This window comes from Calliopsis andreniformis, chromosome 6 (genome assembly GCF_051401765.1).
Source record: "Calliopsis andreniformis isolate RMS-2024a chromosome 6, iyCalAndr_principal, whole genome shotgun sequence".
Classification (NCBI taxonomy): domain Eukaryota; kingdom Metazoa; phylum Arthropoda; class Insecta; order Hymenoptera; family Andrenidae; genus Calliopsis; species Calliopsis andreniformis.
The window spans coordinates 1,876,254-1,891,783 of NC_135067.1; the positions used below are offsets into that span (position 1 = coordinate 1,876,254).

At 32.2% G+C, this 15,530-nt stretch overlaps 1 protein-coding gene across 1 annotated transcript in view; it reads right to left on the bottom strand.

Moving 5' to 3' along the window:
* Rhogap100f (Rho GTPase activating protein at 100F) overlaps window positions 1–15,530 on the bottom strand; it is a 105,894-nt gene that overhangs the window by 72,551 nt on the left and 17,813 nt on the right. Inside the window, exon 3 of the mRNA XM_076379781.1 lies at window positions 8,729–8,972. Coding sequence (XP_076235896.1) covers window positions 8,729–8,947 — 219 coding nt within the window. The 5' untranslated portion in view covers window positions 8,948–8,972. The remainder of the gene's footprint in view (window positions 1–8,728; window positions 8,973–15,530) is intronic.

Genomic DNA, 15,530 nt, shown 5'->3' on the forward strand with positions numbered 1-15,530 from the left:
GAGAAGCCATAAAATCAATCACAATCAATTTTAAATAGCTTGCAGCAGCTCGAAAAATGTATTGATCCACTTTAGATTTTAACAACTGAAATATCATCACAAAAGTTAAGTAACTTTATCCATTGCTAGAAATTACAAATAGTAGCAGAATATTTTCCTACTATATTTTGTTTCTTTATAATTAATATACTTTGCCTGTTTTTTTAACTTCAGAACAGTATCACTTCCAACTTACACCTAACAATGCTATATCCGCTCGAATAACTTAGGAAGAAAAGCAAATTATTAAAAAGTAACTATAAAATGAAATAGCGGTAGAAGTAATTTGGTAGTTCAAGAAAACCAGTAAGAAATCTTTCACTCGAAAGGGAAGATTACTAAAACCAAATCAGCGTCCGAGTTTGGGGTTTGATAAAGCATAAACGTGACATATAATAACGCGAAATAATAGATCGTGAAATCTTGCCACTGGGGTGAAACATTTCCAGGCCGTAGCTCGAGGGCTGTTTTCGTGGGACAATATAAAAATGACGCGGGTAGCTGCTGCGTAGGCCCGACGACGGCGTCTTTTCTTTTCCGTCCTGTCTCCATTGTCTCACTTCCGTTCAACTTCTGCACATGGTTCGTTTTCAAAAGGCGAGTTAGCGATTCTCTCCGCTCGTCAGACGTCACCGTATATATATGTCGAAAAAAGTAATATTTTGCGGTGATCTAGCCGATAACTTCGAATCTCTCCGAGCCATTTTAAAAGAACAGAAATTTGGTTTCAGGATATATTTTCTCCTTTTCCGTTTGTTCTACTGGTTTCATATCTAGATATATAGAGTGGTCTATTGAAATGGCAACATTTAGATATGCTTATTATTTATAGACAATGAACGTTACGAAAACTGTAAGATGCAATAATTAATAGAAGACGTCGAAATGATGAAGAATAGTCATTTATCTGTATGAGATGTGAAAAAACAGTCTGGAACTTTGTGAACTTACAGTATTCACTAAGGGGAGTAAGAAATGTGGTAAAATTGTTGATAAACCACTCTTTAGTTAATTTGTACGAGCTTGAAATATACTGTTAAGGATGACATTTTGAGCAACATTTTCCTTTGCATGGATACAGTTTTAATTTTCGGATTCAGATCAGTGAATTTCTCAATGAACTGGATCTTCGCCGATTTCAATAATTTTTTCCAAGAAAAAAATTGATTGCAAAAAACCAAGGTCGATCGCCGTATACATATACATATAAAGAAAAAATTCGTCTACATGACGTCCTTGATAACATATTACAAACACCATTGGGATCAATAAGAGAGATATTTCGACAAGTTCATCAGAAATGTTTATATAACAATGATCGTATAATCGATTTTTTGTATGTAAAATCAACTTTTATTTATTATTTACGAACGTTTAATATCAAATCTCTTCACATTCAATATTAATAGAAGAATTGGTTTAGTAATGTATGCATACAAAACTTTGTGAAGGCATAAAATTATTACTAATATCAATAGCGATTATTTGATAGTCGCAAACCTACTGCGAAGTACCTACATACCTCCTCAATCGCCTAATTTGGATTTTGCAAAGTTCCTTTTGTGACAGGCACTTAAAAACTTTAGTCCACTCATCGCCAATAATTTCCAAATCACTTTAGGAAAGTTATTCGCCTATCTGCTTATTTCTTTCCCTTGTGTTTATTGAAAGTTAGTATATTTTTCAACATCACTACCGCAGAAAATCAATGTGCAGTTATAAATGCTCCTGTAACTACTACTATTATGGAGGCTATTTGACTACGTTTAGCTGTGTTTATTCAACTTCAGGCTTGAGTAAAGTAAAATAGAATAGGTATTTTACATGATTTAAAATATCCTGAAACTACTGAATCGATTTGGAAAATTCGTTCACTATCTAAAAGGTTATTTCTTGTCGAGTAATGTAGGCTAGATCTTATATTATATCACGCACTGTTAAGAGAGGGATAATGATACATGGAGGAAAAGTAAATATCTCGAACCTAGCACCGATTCATGCATCACGCGTCGCATGTTGCATGGCAGCCGATTCCTCATAGTTTTCCTCACGACTAACTACATGTTGATTTATCTAGAGCTGGGAACTTTGCAAATCAATATATTTTGATACAACAGGGTAATAAAACAAAAAATGTAGTTATTCCAAGCGACTACAAATTGGCTTATATGAACTTTCATATAATATAATATATAACAGCTTTCATATAAGATCATAAGTTAAGTGTTTGAATGAAACTCCGCATTGGTGAAAATTTTAAATATGCCTTCAGTATATGTGAGCTATTTTTAAAACACTAAACAGAGTTTCAGTGAAGCCATGCTATGCCATTTAAAATATAGAATATTACACAAGGTCGAATATTTCTCATGAATTTGTTCGATTGTAAATGAATTGACGTTCAAAATTGTCAAAATAATAAAGCAGTCGAAATTGCGCCACATCCAACAATAGAAATAATTATGAGAGGTCCAGGTTCTATGTTTTGGACCTTTCTAGAAAAATACAAAGTAATAATACAAGGTGAAATGATGATTTCAACAGAAAATCGATCAGCGAATCGCACGCGTTTATATCGGTCTAGTATCATCGACAGGACAGAAAATAATGGCAAGCTTTCGGATATTTGTGGGCGGGAGGGTGACAAATATATATGATAAAAGCCGACTGTTCCGCTCCGTATCTCAGTATTGATTTATAACAGTCCGATACGAACACAGAAGCTGTATTTTCCATTTCCATGTAACACATTCATCGAAAATTTGATATTTCGTTTGGGACATCGAGATAGCGATATTGAAACTAAAAGTTCACGCACCTTCAGCTTCTCTATTTTTATAAATAAATTTGCAGATACGCAGGAAATTTGAACCCTTTTTTGTATAGACCTACGGTAATAGTTAGAAGTAGATTGTGGACATACTTATCGAAATTCATATTTTCGTGAATACAACTTAAGATGTGAGACCTTCACACAAATTTATTTTATCCTCCGAATATTATAATGTCAAATAGACAGTAAGAAAAGTGTAAAGTCAAAAACAAAATTTTTGAGAAGAACGAAAAGAAAATTTCTATTTGCAAAATTATTCGATTACAGCATTACGTAACATGAGTTAGTTAGAGTTTACTTGAAAATATATTATTTATAATTAAAAAGCATAGTAAATCTATGTATTGAGAAATACTTCACGCAATCATATGAAAATTGAATATCTTTCATTTGTAACACCTTTTTTCTGAACGTGCAATGTTTAGTAATTCTGAATATTTTGCACATTTTTTAGCATTATGTGCATTTTCTTCTTTTTGGCACATTTCAATTTCTCATAAATACATAAACATCTCTAGGTTAAATATTTATAACAATGGTTTCAAACTTTGCTGTATGATGTCATTGGCCCTTATATAATTTTTAGACAAGTTAAGGCCTATTCAGACGTATCTGGCACCGTCCGACACCATCCATTCCGTGTCTTGCCGTACCGAAATGGGTATCAATTCTATAGTGCTTCTAACTCTCAAAGAGAGATCGCGATCTGAACAAGCGTCTTTTAGATGAGACGTAAGTCAAAATGTAGAGACCAATAAGCATAAATAAACTACAGAATATTAGCTGTATCTGGCCAACCATTTTGGTAAGCAATGTCTTCAAACATTTAGATGTCAGCACCGCGGACTCGTAACCTAAAGATCGTCAGTTTGAATTCCGGGTCATCAAAAAATACTTTTAATTATTTTTTATTTTTTAGCTTTTCCTCCACTTAAAAGTATGATATTGGAGAGCTCTAAAAGTTATATGAGTTTTATTAAATTTTATTATCCGGATTACGAGTCCACGGTATTGACGTCTAAATGTTTAAAGTCAGTTTCTTCAAAATTGTAAAAGAAATGTCATTATAAGTAAGAGTAGGATTGCAAAATTTTTCTACGGTTATAAATGACATTATTCACGTGGTTATGAAATTAGTTCATTTTCTTTTTCAATTTTATAGCAATAATATAGGGTTGTGACAGTATGATCAGCTACCCATTATAATGGAAAGGGGAAAGACTGCAGAATAAGCCCACAATTTTTAAAAATGATTGAAACATTAATCGCTAATCAAATTTTCAAAACAAGAATATTTTCATTAGTTTTACTTTAAAAATTCTATTTTGTAATATATGAGAATTTATTCTAAGAGACCTAATCTTTGTGATTAAAATAAAAGAAGGCCGAAATTCGGCTTCTTAATGCTTGCGAAAATAAAAATTCATTTGTGCATGCAGTTTGTGTACATATCAATGGAAGCTGCAAACTTTGTAGGTTCGTATTTTTTAAAGAATTTCGAAATTACAAACCTCATGCTTTAACCTCTCTCCCCTAATTACACGTACATTATAATATGTTTCAATATCGTCTATTGCAATAACTTGTGCCCTGACAAAGGTTTTTTTCGCATAGTGAAAGCTTTGACAAAACCGTATGTACGTCTCTTTGGGGACATCTTCTGAACTGCCAGCCTATCATACATTCCTATCTCTGCACGCATCTGTCAAATACTATGCTACATTTCCAAGAATCAAAAAGGTTCCAAAAATATCTGTTAATAAAAGTTATATAAAGGTTCTGACTGAAACAATTATGAAGAACCGAAATGATGCTTTAACTGTATTGACTGGGAAAAGGTTCTGGCCGATATTAATTTTGGTTCCGGTTCTACAGTCTATTAGTATATCAGCCGGAACCAAAATTGATATTGGCTGAAATCTTTTCTCAGCCATAACAATTAAAGCATCATTTCGCTTCTTCATAACTGTTTCGAGAATTGCAACCAATATAACCTATAACTGTTTTCAAGTCGAAATATAACATGTCTCTAATATATATCATTACCGCAATCGATCACATAACTATCGTACGAAATTGAAACTTCTACTCTTTTCGTTACAATTGTCTTAAAGACCTTCTATTTTGTAACGTAAGGCGTTCGGAAGGCGTCAGTAGGACGTTTGTAGAATCCCAGACAGCACATCCAAAGGACATCCTTTTAATGTTCGATTCACATCCTACGTCCATTTTGAACATCCTTAGAATGTTCATAAGACTTAAATTCCGGATGTTCTAGATTATTCTAGAACATCCATTTTGTAGGATTTTGAAGATGGATAATTATGTATGTATTAATATAGATACAACACCGCACGCGCGCGATACATTAATGCGAACATGAGAATATGTTACTTTAGTACATTCCCAGATAGCACACGACGTCTTGAAGACGTCTATTTTATGTTCATTTTGTGCCTGAATGTCTTACGACATAATTTAGACGTCTTAAAAACATCCAAGAGCGTATGTTATTAAAGGGACAAAGAATATATGATAGGCAAAATAAATTCGCGTAAGAATTGCAGTAGATCGCTGTTTAGGAGGCGGGCTACCACTCCGAAGGACTTAAGTTCGAATCCCCACTTTGTGCCCCGCTTTTATACTTTGGAATGAAAACTTTCATTATATTTATGGAATGTTTTCCATTTTTCGCTAAAAATTTTATTATAAAGATTTTTATAATAAAATTAATATTATTATATTATCCATAACGTGATGTGGTGTTTATGTAGTTGCGTCACTATTGTAATTTCCTGAAGTTTAAGAATCATGTAGCCAGACTGACAATTTCTTCTCTATAAACGTGTATCAATAATCATTTCTATTTAATTTTAAGACAAAGACACATCTCATGCTTAACGAAACATGCTTATATCTCAATAAAAAAAGAACATATAGAATTTTTATATTAGTAATTTGTAGATTTCAATGTATACTTGAGTGTTTTTAACAAATGCAACATTAATCTGAAACTAGTTGACATTGCAATAATTAAGGATGAAATTATAATTAATGCAAACTGTAAGTATTCCGGATGGCAGATAATATCTTTTTAAACTTAAATTCTCTATTTATGAAGAATATTTAACTTCCATTGTACGTTGGTTTCATTTTTCAATGTCAAACCTATTAAACACGAGCAAATCTATGTTTATGTATTTTATAGAAAATTCATGTTCGACCTGTTAACCGAGAAACTTGTCAACCATAAATGGTTTCAATATAGGAATACGTATTAATAAAAGGTATATAAAATGTGTCAGAAAATAGTATTGAAAAATATTGGTAAAAACGTATTATATAAAATACTTTGCGTTATGCATGTATCCCACTTGCTCAATTGACACAAGTTAATTTTGCAAAATTACAATACTATGTTAGAAATACTCACTATAAGAACAAGTTAATGTATTTCAATTTTTCTCGAAACATATTTGTGTATATAAAATATTAATAATAATAGTACTAACTAGATTATAACTAATATTGAATACGGCATATCTCACGATAAATACTAATTTAAATAACGCTTAAACTAACAATGAAATGAAAAAACAATGTACGATATGTTCTAAATATACTGAATATGTAATGAAAAAGAAAAACTAAGTTTTTGATATATTTTTGAAAGTTTACTTGCTAAAACGAACTAAATTAATATTTTTGTTTAGAACAAGATTTTACATGATTTTAAATTAATTTAGTATGACAAAGTTGATTATTGAACACGAATGACAATGTTATTCTCATATCGGACTGACTGATACGGTTGTTTCTACTTCGATAAATAAAAGCAGTTTATGTATCTATAGTGTGCCATAACTGGTGTAGTTCGCAAAAAAAATATTCAGTCGACATAAAATTGAAACAGTTGCTCGATTTAGCGTTGAATAGGCCCTGTGCGTACTGCAAATATATAAGGGTGAGTCATTAATTATCGGCAATGTAGCTATAACTGTTATTTCAATACAAAATAGAAAATCGATATTAACATCATTTTTTACCATAACCAATGCTTTTCAACATACTTGGTCTATTGTTGAAAAATCTTTCTTATGTCTTCAGAAAATAATATTTTTGGCATAGCAGTATGCCACGCATGCACCATTTTCTTCACTTTTAATCCGACGTGAATTGACTTCCCTTTAATATTTTGAGTACACTAAACATGTGATAGTCTAAAAAAGCAAGATAAGAAAGTACTGATTTATGTGAGTCCCAAAGTTCTGTAAACATTAATTTTCCTGCGGATAATTTTCCTTTGGTCATTGTATTTGCTAGGAGTGTGAACGTATCCAGCATGTGCTCTGTCATTTACTCTTCGGTTCGTAACCATGGGTGTATATTTCATCAATAATGGTGATTCTATCTAAAAAGGCGTTACTGCATCGATTCACCTGAGACCAAGAAGTGAAGAACGCGGTGCATGCGTGGCTCAATGCTCAACTGAAGATATTATTTTTTGAGGACCTTAGGAAGCTGTTGCAACGATGGACCAAGTAGGTTGAAAAGTAAGTGGGCTATGCTGACTCACCTTCGTATACTACCTGAAAATTATTTCAACCTGGGAAAATAGAAATATCTGTCTGAGACAGACAGTGTGAGAAATGATGTTGTCCATTGTCCATTGTATTTATACTTACTTTTCATAAATAAAAATATTGACAAAAAAGTATGCAAGTCCATTAGAAGAGATTAAGTAGATTTTGAAAAAAGAATGAAAGATTTAATTCTTCGTTCCATCAATTATTGTATTTAAGAAATTACGCCACTCTGATGGTTTCAAAAAATCGAAATTCTTTCTTTACAAAATGACAGTTTCGTCCTTTAAAGTAATATAGAAAAAAAACTAGAAAAATTACAGTAATAAAAAAATTACTAAAATTAATTTGAAATTTGGTACTATTATTTTTAATTAAATTGCCTATCGCACAATATACGATTTTTTAATAACGTAAGCATTTATCGAAATATTAAGGAAAATGTCGAATACAGAGATTATTGCTTCTTGCCTTCTTTCAAACTGTAGTTATTTTTGGAAGTTACACTTGAAGATAATAATATTAATCCATTTCTTTATATTCTTACATCATTGATAAAATCACTAATACTGATATACCGAGTGTACGACAACACACGTACGAAAAACATTACCTTTTTTATTTATGGATAATTCATAAAACTCTTTTATTTCATTTTGATCAAGCGAGTACTTTTGCTACTATTAATTAAGAACAGTTTTGTGTTAAAACTGATATGATGGCGTAACCTCTAAAAATACTATAACTAGATGTGTTCTCTACCATTTTTTGTATTACCCCCCATGATTTAGGTGGCATTTTAATCACTGTTTATCCTGGAAAATCATTTATATATACCATAAAGAAAAACCTATAAAAGTTATGATTTCAATAATTGGTTCTTTAAATCATACCTCTTTTCAAAGTAGTAAAATTACGGACACAACTACTACAAAATGTAGTTAAGAGTAGTATCAATTTAATTCACATTTCATATTTACACATTTTAGTAGCAAATTGAAGAAAATATTAAATAACAAATAAATTCATCTCATTGAACGCATTTTTGGATGACAAGTTAGCTCGTCTCCTCCGACTAGGAAATTAACAAGTACGCGCTGAACTTCAAATGTTAATCAGTTTTAGACGAACAGATAGGCTCGTCAGGTCTGAACTTGATTCCAGCCCAACGTAAGAGGTCTCTAACCCCCTATGTACAAAGCAGTCTCATCTTCAGTGGAGAACCTCGTTGCAGCTGCAACGAGCATGCATCCTGAAGAGTTAGGGTACTCACTTTTCTGCGGCCGCAGCAGAGCATGGCTGCTGCGCTGCAGCTGCGGCGAGCCGTCGACGAGAGTTGAGGCTGATGACAGACGTAGTTGAGTCTTGCGCCCCCTTCCCGCTGCAGCTGCACCACGCGCACCTGCAGCTGCACCTGCTCCCGCTCTCGCTGCCCTTGACCGACACCAACTCGACCACCGTACTTGATGCGCACGTGTTTTCGCCACTGCATGAGTTCGGTGCGTCATGCCCTCTTTCTGAAATCATATCGTCAATGAGTAATTTCAACTGAATCAGGATGCCTCGTTTTCTAACTGAATTAAGGTACGACGCTGATGCTCGGATCTTGAAATTGTGGCAACGTATGAGATTAGTCGTAGCGCAGAGGTATGACTAGTGGGAGGAATTCGAATTTCAACTTCGAAACGATTCCAAGTTTTCAAAGTCCATGAAGACTTTCTCGAAAATTTTAGAAGACAACTCAAACTTTTTTTAATACTTTATGTTAATGATACTGCTTAGATAGAAATACATATTGGAAATGCTAAGATTTGGAATTATTACCCAGCTCCAAGGTCTATTAAATAACTCTAATCTTCTAAATCTATCGTAGCATTCAAAACATTAAAATTTCCAAAACTTTGTACACTTGATATCTATCTAAATTTAGGACTTTCAGGAGTTCTAAGCTGAAAAACATGTTCGAAGTAATTCGAATCTTTCGTCATACAATATACAGATTCGAAGCGATTTGCAGTATGTATTACTGTTGCCATCGCTAGGTATGACAACTTTTACGGTTAATCTCCTTATACCTCAACTATATTGTATCTAGGGTATTCGACAACACGTATAAGAAATTTTATCTGAAATGTGTCTGACTTGGGAATTATTCTACTACTGGGATGCACGGTCAGACACAGCGAAATCACTAGAATAAGTCCAGAGTCAGACACATTTCACGCGTATTTTAATCGTTTTCTCAATAATTAATAAGTTGGAAATGGAGTCTGCAATACATTTTCTTCTCATTTTAGCATATAGAATTGCCCCTTAAAATTTCTAAAATCTCCCACCAAAGACCATGTATGCTTTTCTTTTATGCACTATTTTTGGTGAATGCTACACTACTTATAACGAAGTTCAGTGTAATTACTCAATATTATTATAAAACTATAAAGTAAATCTATAGTTTTCGTTAATCTTTATCATTTTGACAGGCAATATAATGAATTAATCAGTAATTTGTAACTGTTTACCAAAGTTAGTCTCAGCTTACATCTACTGACACGCGATGATCGATAAAATCGTCGGTCTAAAGGTCGATTACGAACTGCACTATTCTTCTTTTTCTATCTAATGAATAAGAAGATAATCGACACATGAACTTTGTAATCTGCCTTTAGAACCACAATATTGTCAGTCACCGATTGTTGAGTAGACGTGTGCTTAGGCTTACGAAATGTTGATGACTAGACTGTGGATGTGTATGCAAATGCATTCTTTTATGGGAAACGAATAAACTAATAGATTTTTGTTTTGTAATCGGAGGGTAAAAAGACATACTTTTTATTTTTAATACCTATCATTACCTACATAATGCATAATATGTATAATGAATAAAAAAATCTAGGATTTTAATGTTGGGTCTAATTACTGGGATTATTAAGTAGCGAGATTACTAAATATGTATAATTATTTATTAATATACTGTATACCGGTTACAGGACATCTTATACTTGCTGCAAATTAACAGTTTAAAGTTTATTATTATTTAAAGTTTACTAAAAATGTAGTTATGTCGATTACATATTTTGAGCATTTAATAATACTAAAATATTGGAAAGAGTAAATGAAAAAATACTTGTATGCACTGAATTATGTTTTAAGTAGACTGGATAATATAGAGTTCCCAATAACAAATGTGTAGTGTGTAGTGTGTTAAGTTCAATAATGGAACAATGAGTGCTTTAGTATTCGAGATACAATTTCTGTCATGAGAGTAACTCGTTATGAGAGAATGAATTAACCTGTACCTGGACTACAGGAGACGGTTATATCTATGTATGGTGAAGCTCCATACCGCAACCGACTTAGCTTGGCATTAAATAGCAAGTTCTCTATTCCTAACACATAGTAGGTACGTCTCTATTACGAAGCTGCTGTGTAATAATTTTCAATGAATTTGTAATTCACAAACAAACTAGGTATAGCTTTAGTTTCCAAAAAAATATAGCACAAGCTCGCTTAGGTTTTGATGGAAACGATTCCGCATGTATATTGCATTGAAGCAAGTATGTTTAAGGTTAGAATAGCATAGCTTAGCTTAGCTTGCTGGTACATTCTCATCTTTACGATTACGAGGTGGGATTTTCTATATACGCTCGACGTTTCGACTAGACAGTAGATATTGCATAATAAAAAAAAACAAATGCAGTAAATTACATGTACTTATATTGAAAATCGCAGTGTGCGTTTCGATGCATCGTAGACACGTATAGGATATTTAAATGCCTCAATACGCGAGGACAAAACCTACATATGTAAACATTGTATACACATTTGAGTGGTTCGTTAGCTCGTTAAACCCTCAGAAGACAAAAGATTTTCGACGGTTGCGCGAGACGAATGCGGGGTCATTTTAACCTATAACAGAATTCCTATTGTAAACTAGTTTTTGGAAGGAATTATACATAATATGTTATTATACATATACATTATACGTAATAATTATACATAATATATTTCTATATTATAGAAAAACGCATTTTGAACATTATACATATACTTTATTTCTTTGTAGTTTTCTGTACACCTAGTTACATGAAATAAGTGTATTTTTTGTATGATTCTTACAAATAAATTTATTATACTTTTGACATCTTGAATTGTATTTAAGGTCAAAGCAACCCTGCATTCGTCATACGACTGTTAATCACGAGCGGTCAATCTACGACAATCAAATGTGGCGCTGACCTAAAAGTTAATGAAACTTGATAAAAATGTAAAGTATGCTATACAAAAGTATACTGAAGTACATAAGAAACAACTCGGTTTGGCAGAAAAACACTTTGAACAGGTGAAATTAGCTTATAAAGTATTTGCATTCCTCGTTTTTTAATCCTTTGTAAAAAATAATAAAATTTGTTAAAAACAAGACCTATCTATTTCATCATTTATATTACGATAAATACCTATATAGAAAAAAGTCTGCCCCATCGATTTTGATGGCCTTGAAATAGGTTATCAAAGTCATCATTCTAAACAACTTTTTTTCCTATACATATACCCATTATTTGGCTTTAGTTTGCAAGATATTTGTAAAAAAACTATTCTTACTGTTACTGTTACATTGAAATCTGCCTAGGTATTCTTATAAGTACGCGTCTGTGGCAGTGTCGCGTAACCCCATGGCCGCTGCTTATTTACTACTTCTATAAACACACCGGGATGAATGTACTTTTGCTTATTTCCTGAAGCATTATTTAAATAATTATCAAAATATTAGTAACTATTGCCTTACGGAAAGTTTAAAGCTTCGACGTGTAGGCGGGAGTGTACCCGCACCTCTAACAGGTTTGGCCTTAAATAGTTGTAAAGAACACAAAACGAAACGCTTCCCCTATTCAGGATTTTCTTTTATCTTGCACAGCTACAAAGTTATATGAAAGGAAAACGAAAAGACATGAAAACTTTAAGAGCTGACTTTACCCTTTCAGTTTCAGAACGTACTCCACCGAAATAAAATTTTTCTTCAAAGACTCCAATATGTTTTAGACTTAATCGAAGTTTCATTAAAATTAGAGTTTTCATGCTCAGAATCTATTCATACATACACATAGGTAAAACTAGAGAAGAAGCACATATGTACTCCTTGTACGTTTATATATACGTATATTATACATATATTTCTTACTAATATAACTTTTGCTAAATATCAAAATAAAGTGTTTCAATCAATCGTAATGCCATTTAGTATCGATTTATGGTTTAATTATTGGTTAACTAATTATCTGTAGTTAAAAGGCAAAATGAACTAAATCGTATGATTTTTTTTATTCGAGATATTAGCGTTTAATGTTTTCAACGTTAGTACTGTCTTATGCACTTGTTTCTCCTTAAGCCTTTGCTTTCAAGTGCAAAAATTCTTTTAATGTCCTTCTTTTTTTCTGAAAATATAAATTCTACATTCTAAATCTTAATTAAGACCTTAACTCGAATTTTTTGAAAATATAACGTAGGTCGCTTTACCTTACAACTATAGAATTATGAATGATTGGTAAATTGAAATCAATTTGGAATAAAAATTAGAAAAACTATCTTCCTCCTCTTAGAAAAATTATACTTCAGAATTAAAATTGTCTTTCAACGTTCTAAATACTTCCAATACTATTTTGTGAAATATATTGAAAAGTCTTGCCAAAAAAACAGTGTTGTATTAAAGTTGAACAGTCGTAATATTCAATTCCATTTATTAAACGTAACTGCAATAAAATCTTTACAGAATCTCATTAATGAAAAGTTTCTTAAGCAATTATCGCTTGGTTTACGTATCCTATTAACAGAATGTAATATTTGTGGATACAAATTTTTGTCGGAACTAAGGATACCAGGAATTACTTCCCTAGCAGAAAGGAGGACGAAACGATCGATACCGTACCTGGGTAGAATCCACCAGTTCAGTGTTCTTACTATATGTTAAATGTATCTACGTATAAGCTCAACCAGACTTTCATCAACACTAAAATCTCCTATATACCTCCACTATTTGCAAACTTTTGAAGTAACACGTTACCCTATGCTCCTGAATAAAACTTTTTTTCGCTACGTCTTTCCTTTTACAGAGAAAATTCAGTTTAAGTTAAAATTCTATTAGATATCATTTGAACAATAAATATTTAACTTCTTATTATATTTTCTTCTTACATTACCGTTTCTGCTTCTGTCCTTATATACATAATGAACAGTTCAATACACACATGTATATTAACATGACTTGAAACTATTTTTGTTTCCCTATTTAAACACTGTCTTGCAGAAATTATAGTGAATGTTAAATAATTTGAACTCTGTTATATTAGTCGGTGTGACAGGACACGAAATAATTCTAGGATAGTAGCACAAAGCATCCGCACTTTGCAACGATCAAAGGGTGACTGTCCGAAGTCAGCCGTCTTTTTACTATCATCCTCTAACCTCATACACTCAAGGTTATCCTCTCAGCACCCCTGTTTCTTGCTTCCTTTACTACATACCCGAACTTTTATTTATGAGCGTAGTTCACGCATTCCAGAAACTACTTAGGATTCAGGTCTTTCGTGACAGTGAAGTTAAGCGTCGATCCTTTTCCGAGCTCAAGAAGTTACATGTATTCTTCGATTTTTTGCTATTCGAGCCAGAAGTGAGTAATAATTAAAGAATCTCGTGTAACGTAAATGAACTGATAATACGCATATGTATTTCAAAAGTGACATAACTTCAAAAATGTGATTCTTGAGTTACTAGTACGAATAAATTAAGTAAATACATACACCTCTATTAATGTACTCGTATAAATTAATATATAAATTTTACTAATCAAAGATTAAAATTATAGACTTATTCAAAGAACTCTTCAAATATAAAATACAAATTATTTGAACAACAACAAAAAAATCATTTACGGGAAATAATGCACGACTATTTTTAGGATAAATTACACAAATAAGATAACTTTCGTTAGGTAAAACTACTCATTTTGTCAATATTATTTATTTGGTCAATAGTTTTCTTCTAAATTCATAAATAGTTATTTGCTTTCCAAAAACCTAGTTTTTTATAGCGATCGCATAGATTCTTTTTGTCTTTTACATTTCTTTGAGCTGTATAATCATAGAATTTGTGAATCGCATCGATTGAATACATCTTGTAGTTTCATAAAATGCGTTATTACTGTGGATTGCTCTAAAAATCGAGCCTTATTTTTATTTTTAAAGCTTCAGTCTATACAATTCTCATTGTTGAAGCTGATTTCAGTGTGTCTTTTGACCCTCCGAAAAAGCCAGCTGCAATCCTAGCGAAACGTCGGAAAATCTCTTCCTACAGAACACGGCTTACACCCAAAAGCTTCAACAATGAGAATTGTATGATGCCGGGCCGTGAAAACCTCAAATCTCTGATTAGCTTCAGTCCAAATTAATGACAAGTAGGAAATATAACACTCTTCATATTTTTTCCAAAATATTATCTGATTACTGTAAGAAAAACAAACGTTAATTAAACGAAAGTGCTTTTAATTATTTTGTGTAAAATTTCAATTGCTCGTGGTGTTATATAATTCAAAAAATGTTTTTTGTTAGTAACTGTTAAACATAAGATAGGTTAAATCATCTTGATATTTTTGAAAATATTGCAAAAGGATATTTTTGAGCCACTACTAGCGGATTAAATTGTAGATACCACAGGTGTTTCACAGTTTCATAATTTAGAGTGTAAGAGGTGAGATAATAAAATAAATGAAATTCCATTTATGGAATATCACTTTATAGGACTGAACAGAAATGTACAAACGGACCCGATATTTTTGTATCTCAATCGATGCAACGACGTTTTAATTTATTAATGGCTCGTGGAAATCCATTTTAATTTGGTACGTATCACGTACACCCAATGACCTCGTTCTATATTTTGTTCCTTGTCCCCCAAGTATCCCTATTCATCATCTTCCCTCCTGAAAATAAACGTGACAGATACATCGATTATCGAGGTATTCGATTTACCCTCGATTTACCCTCGTCCTTCTTATTTCGTCCAAATGAATTTTTAATAATGCTATA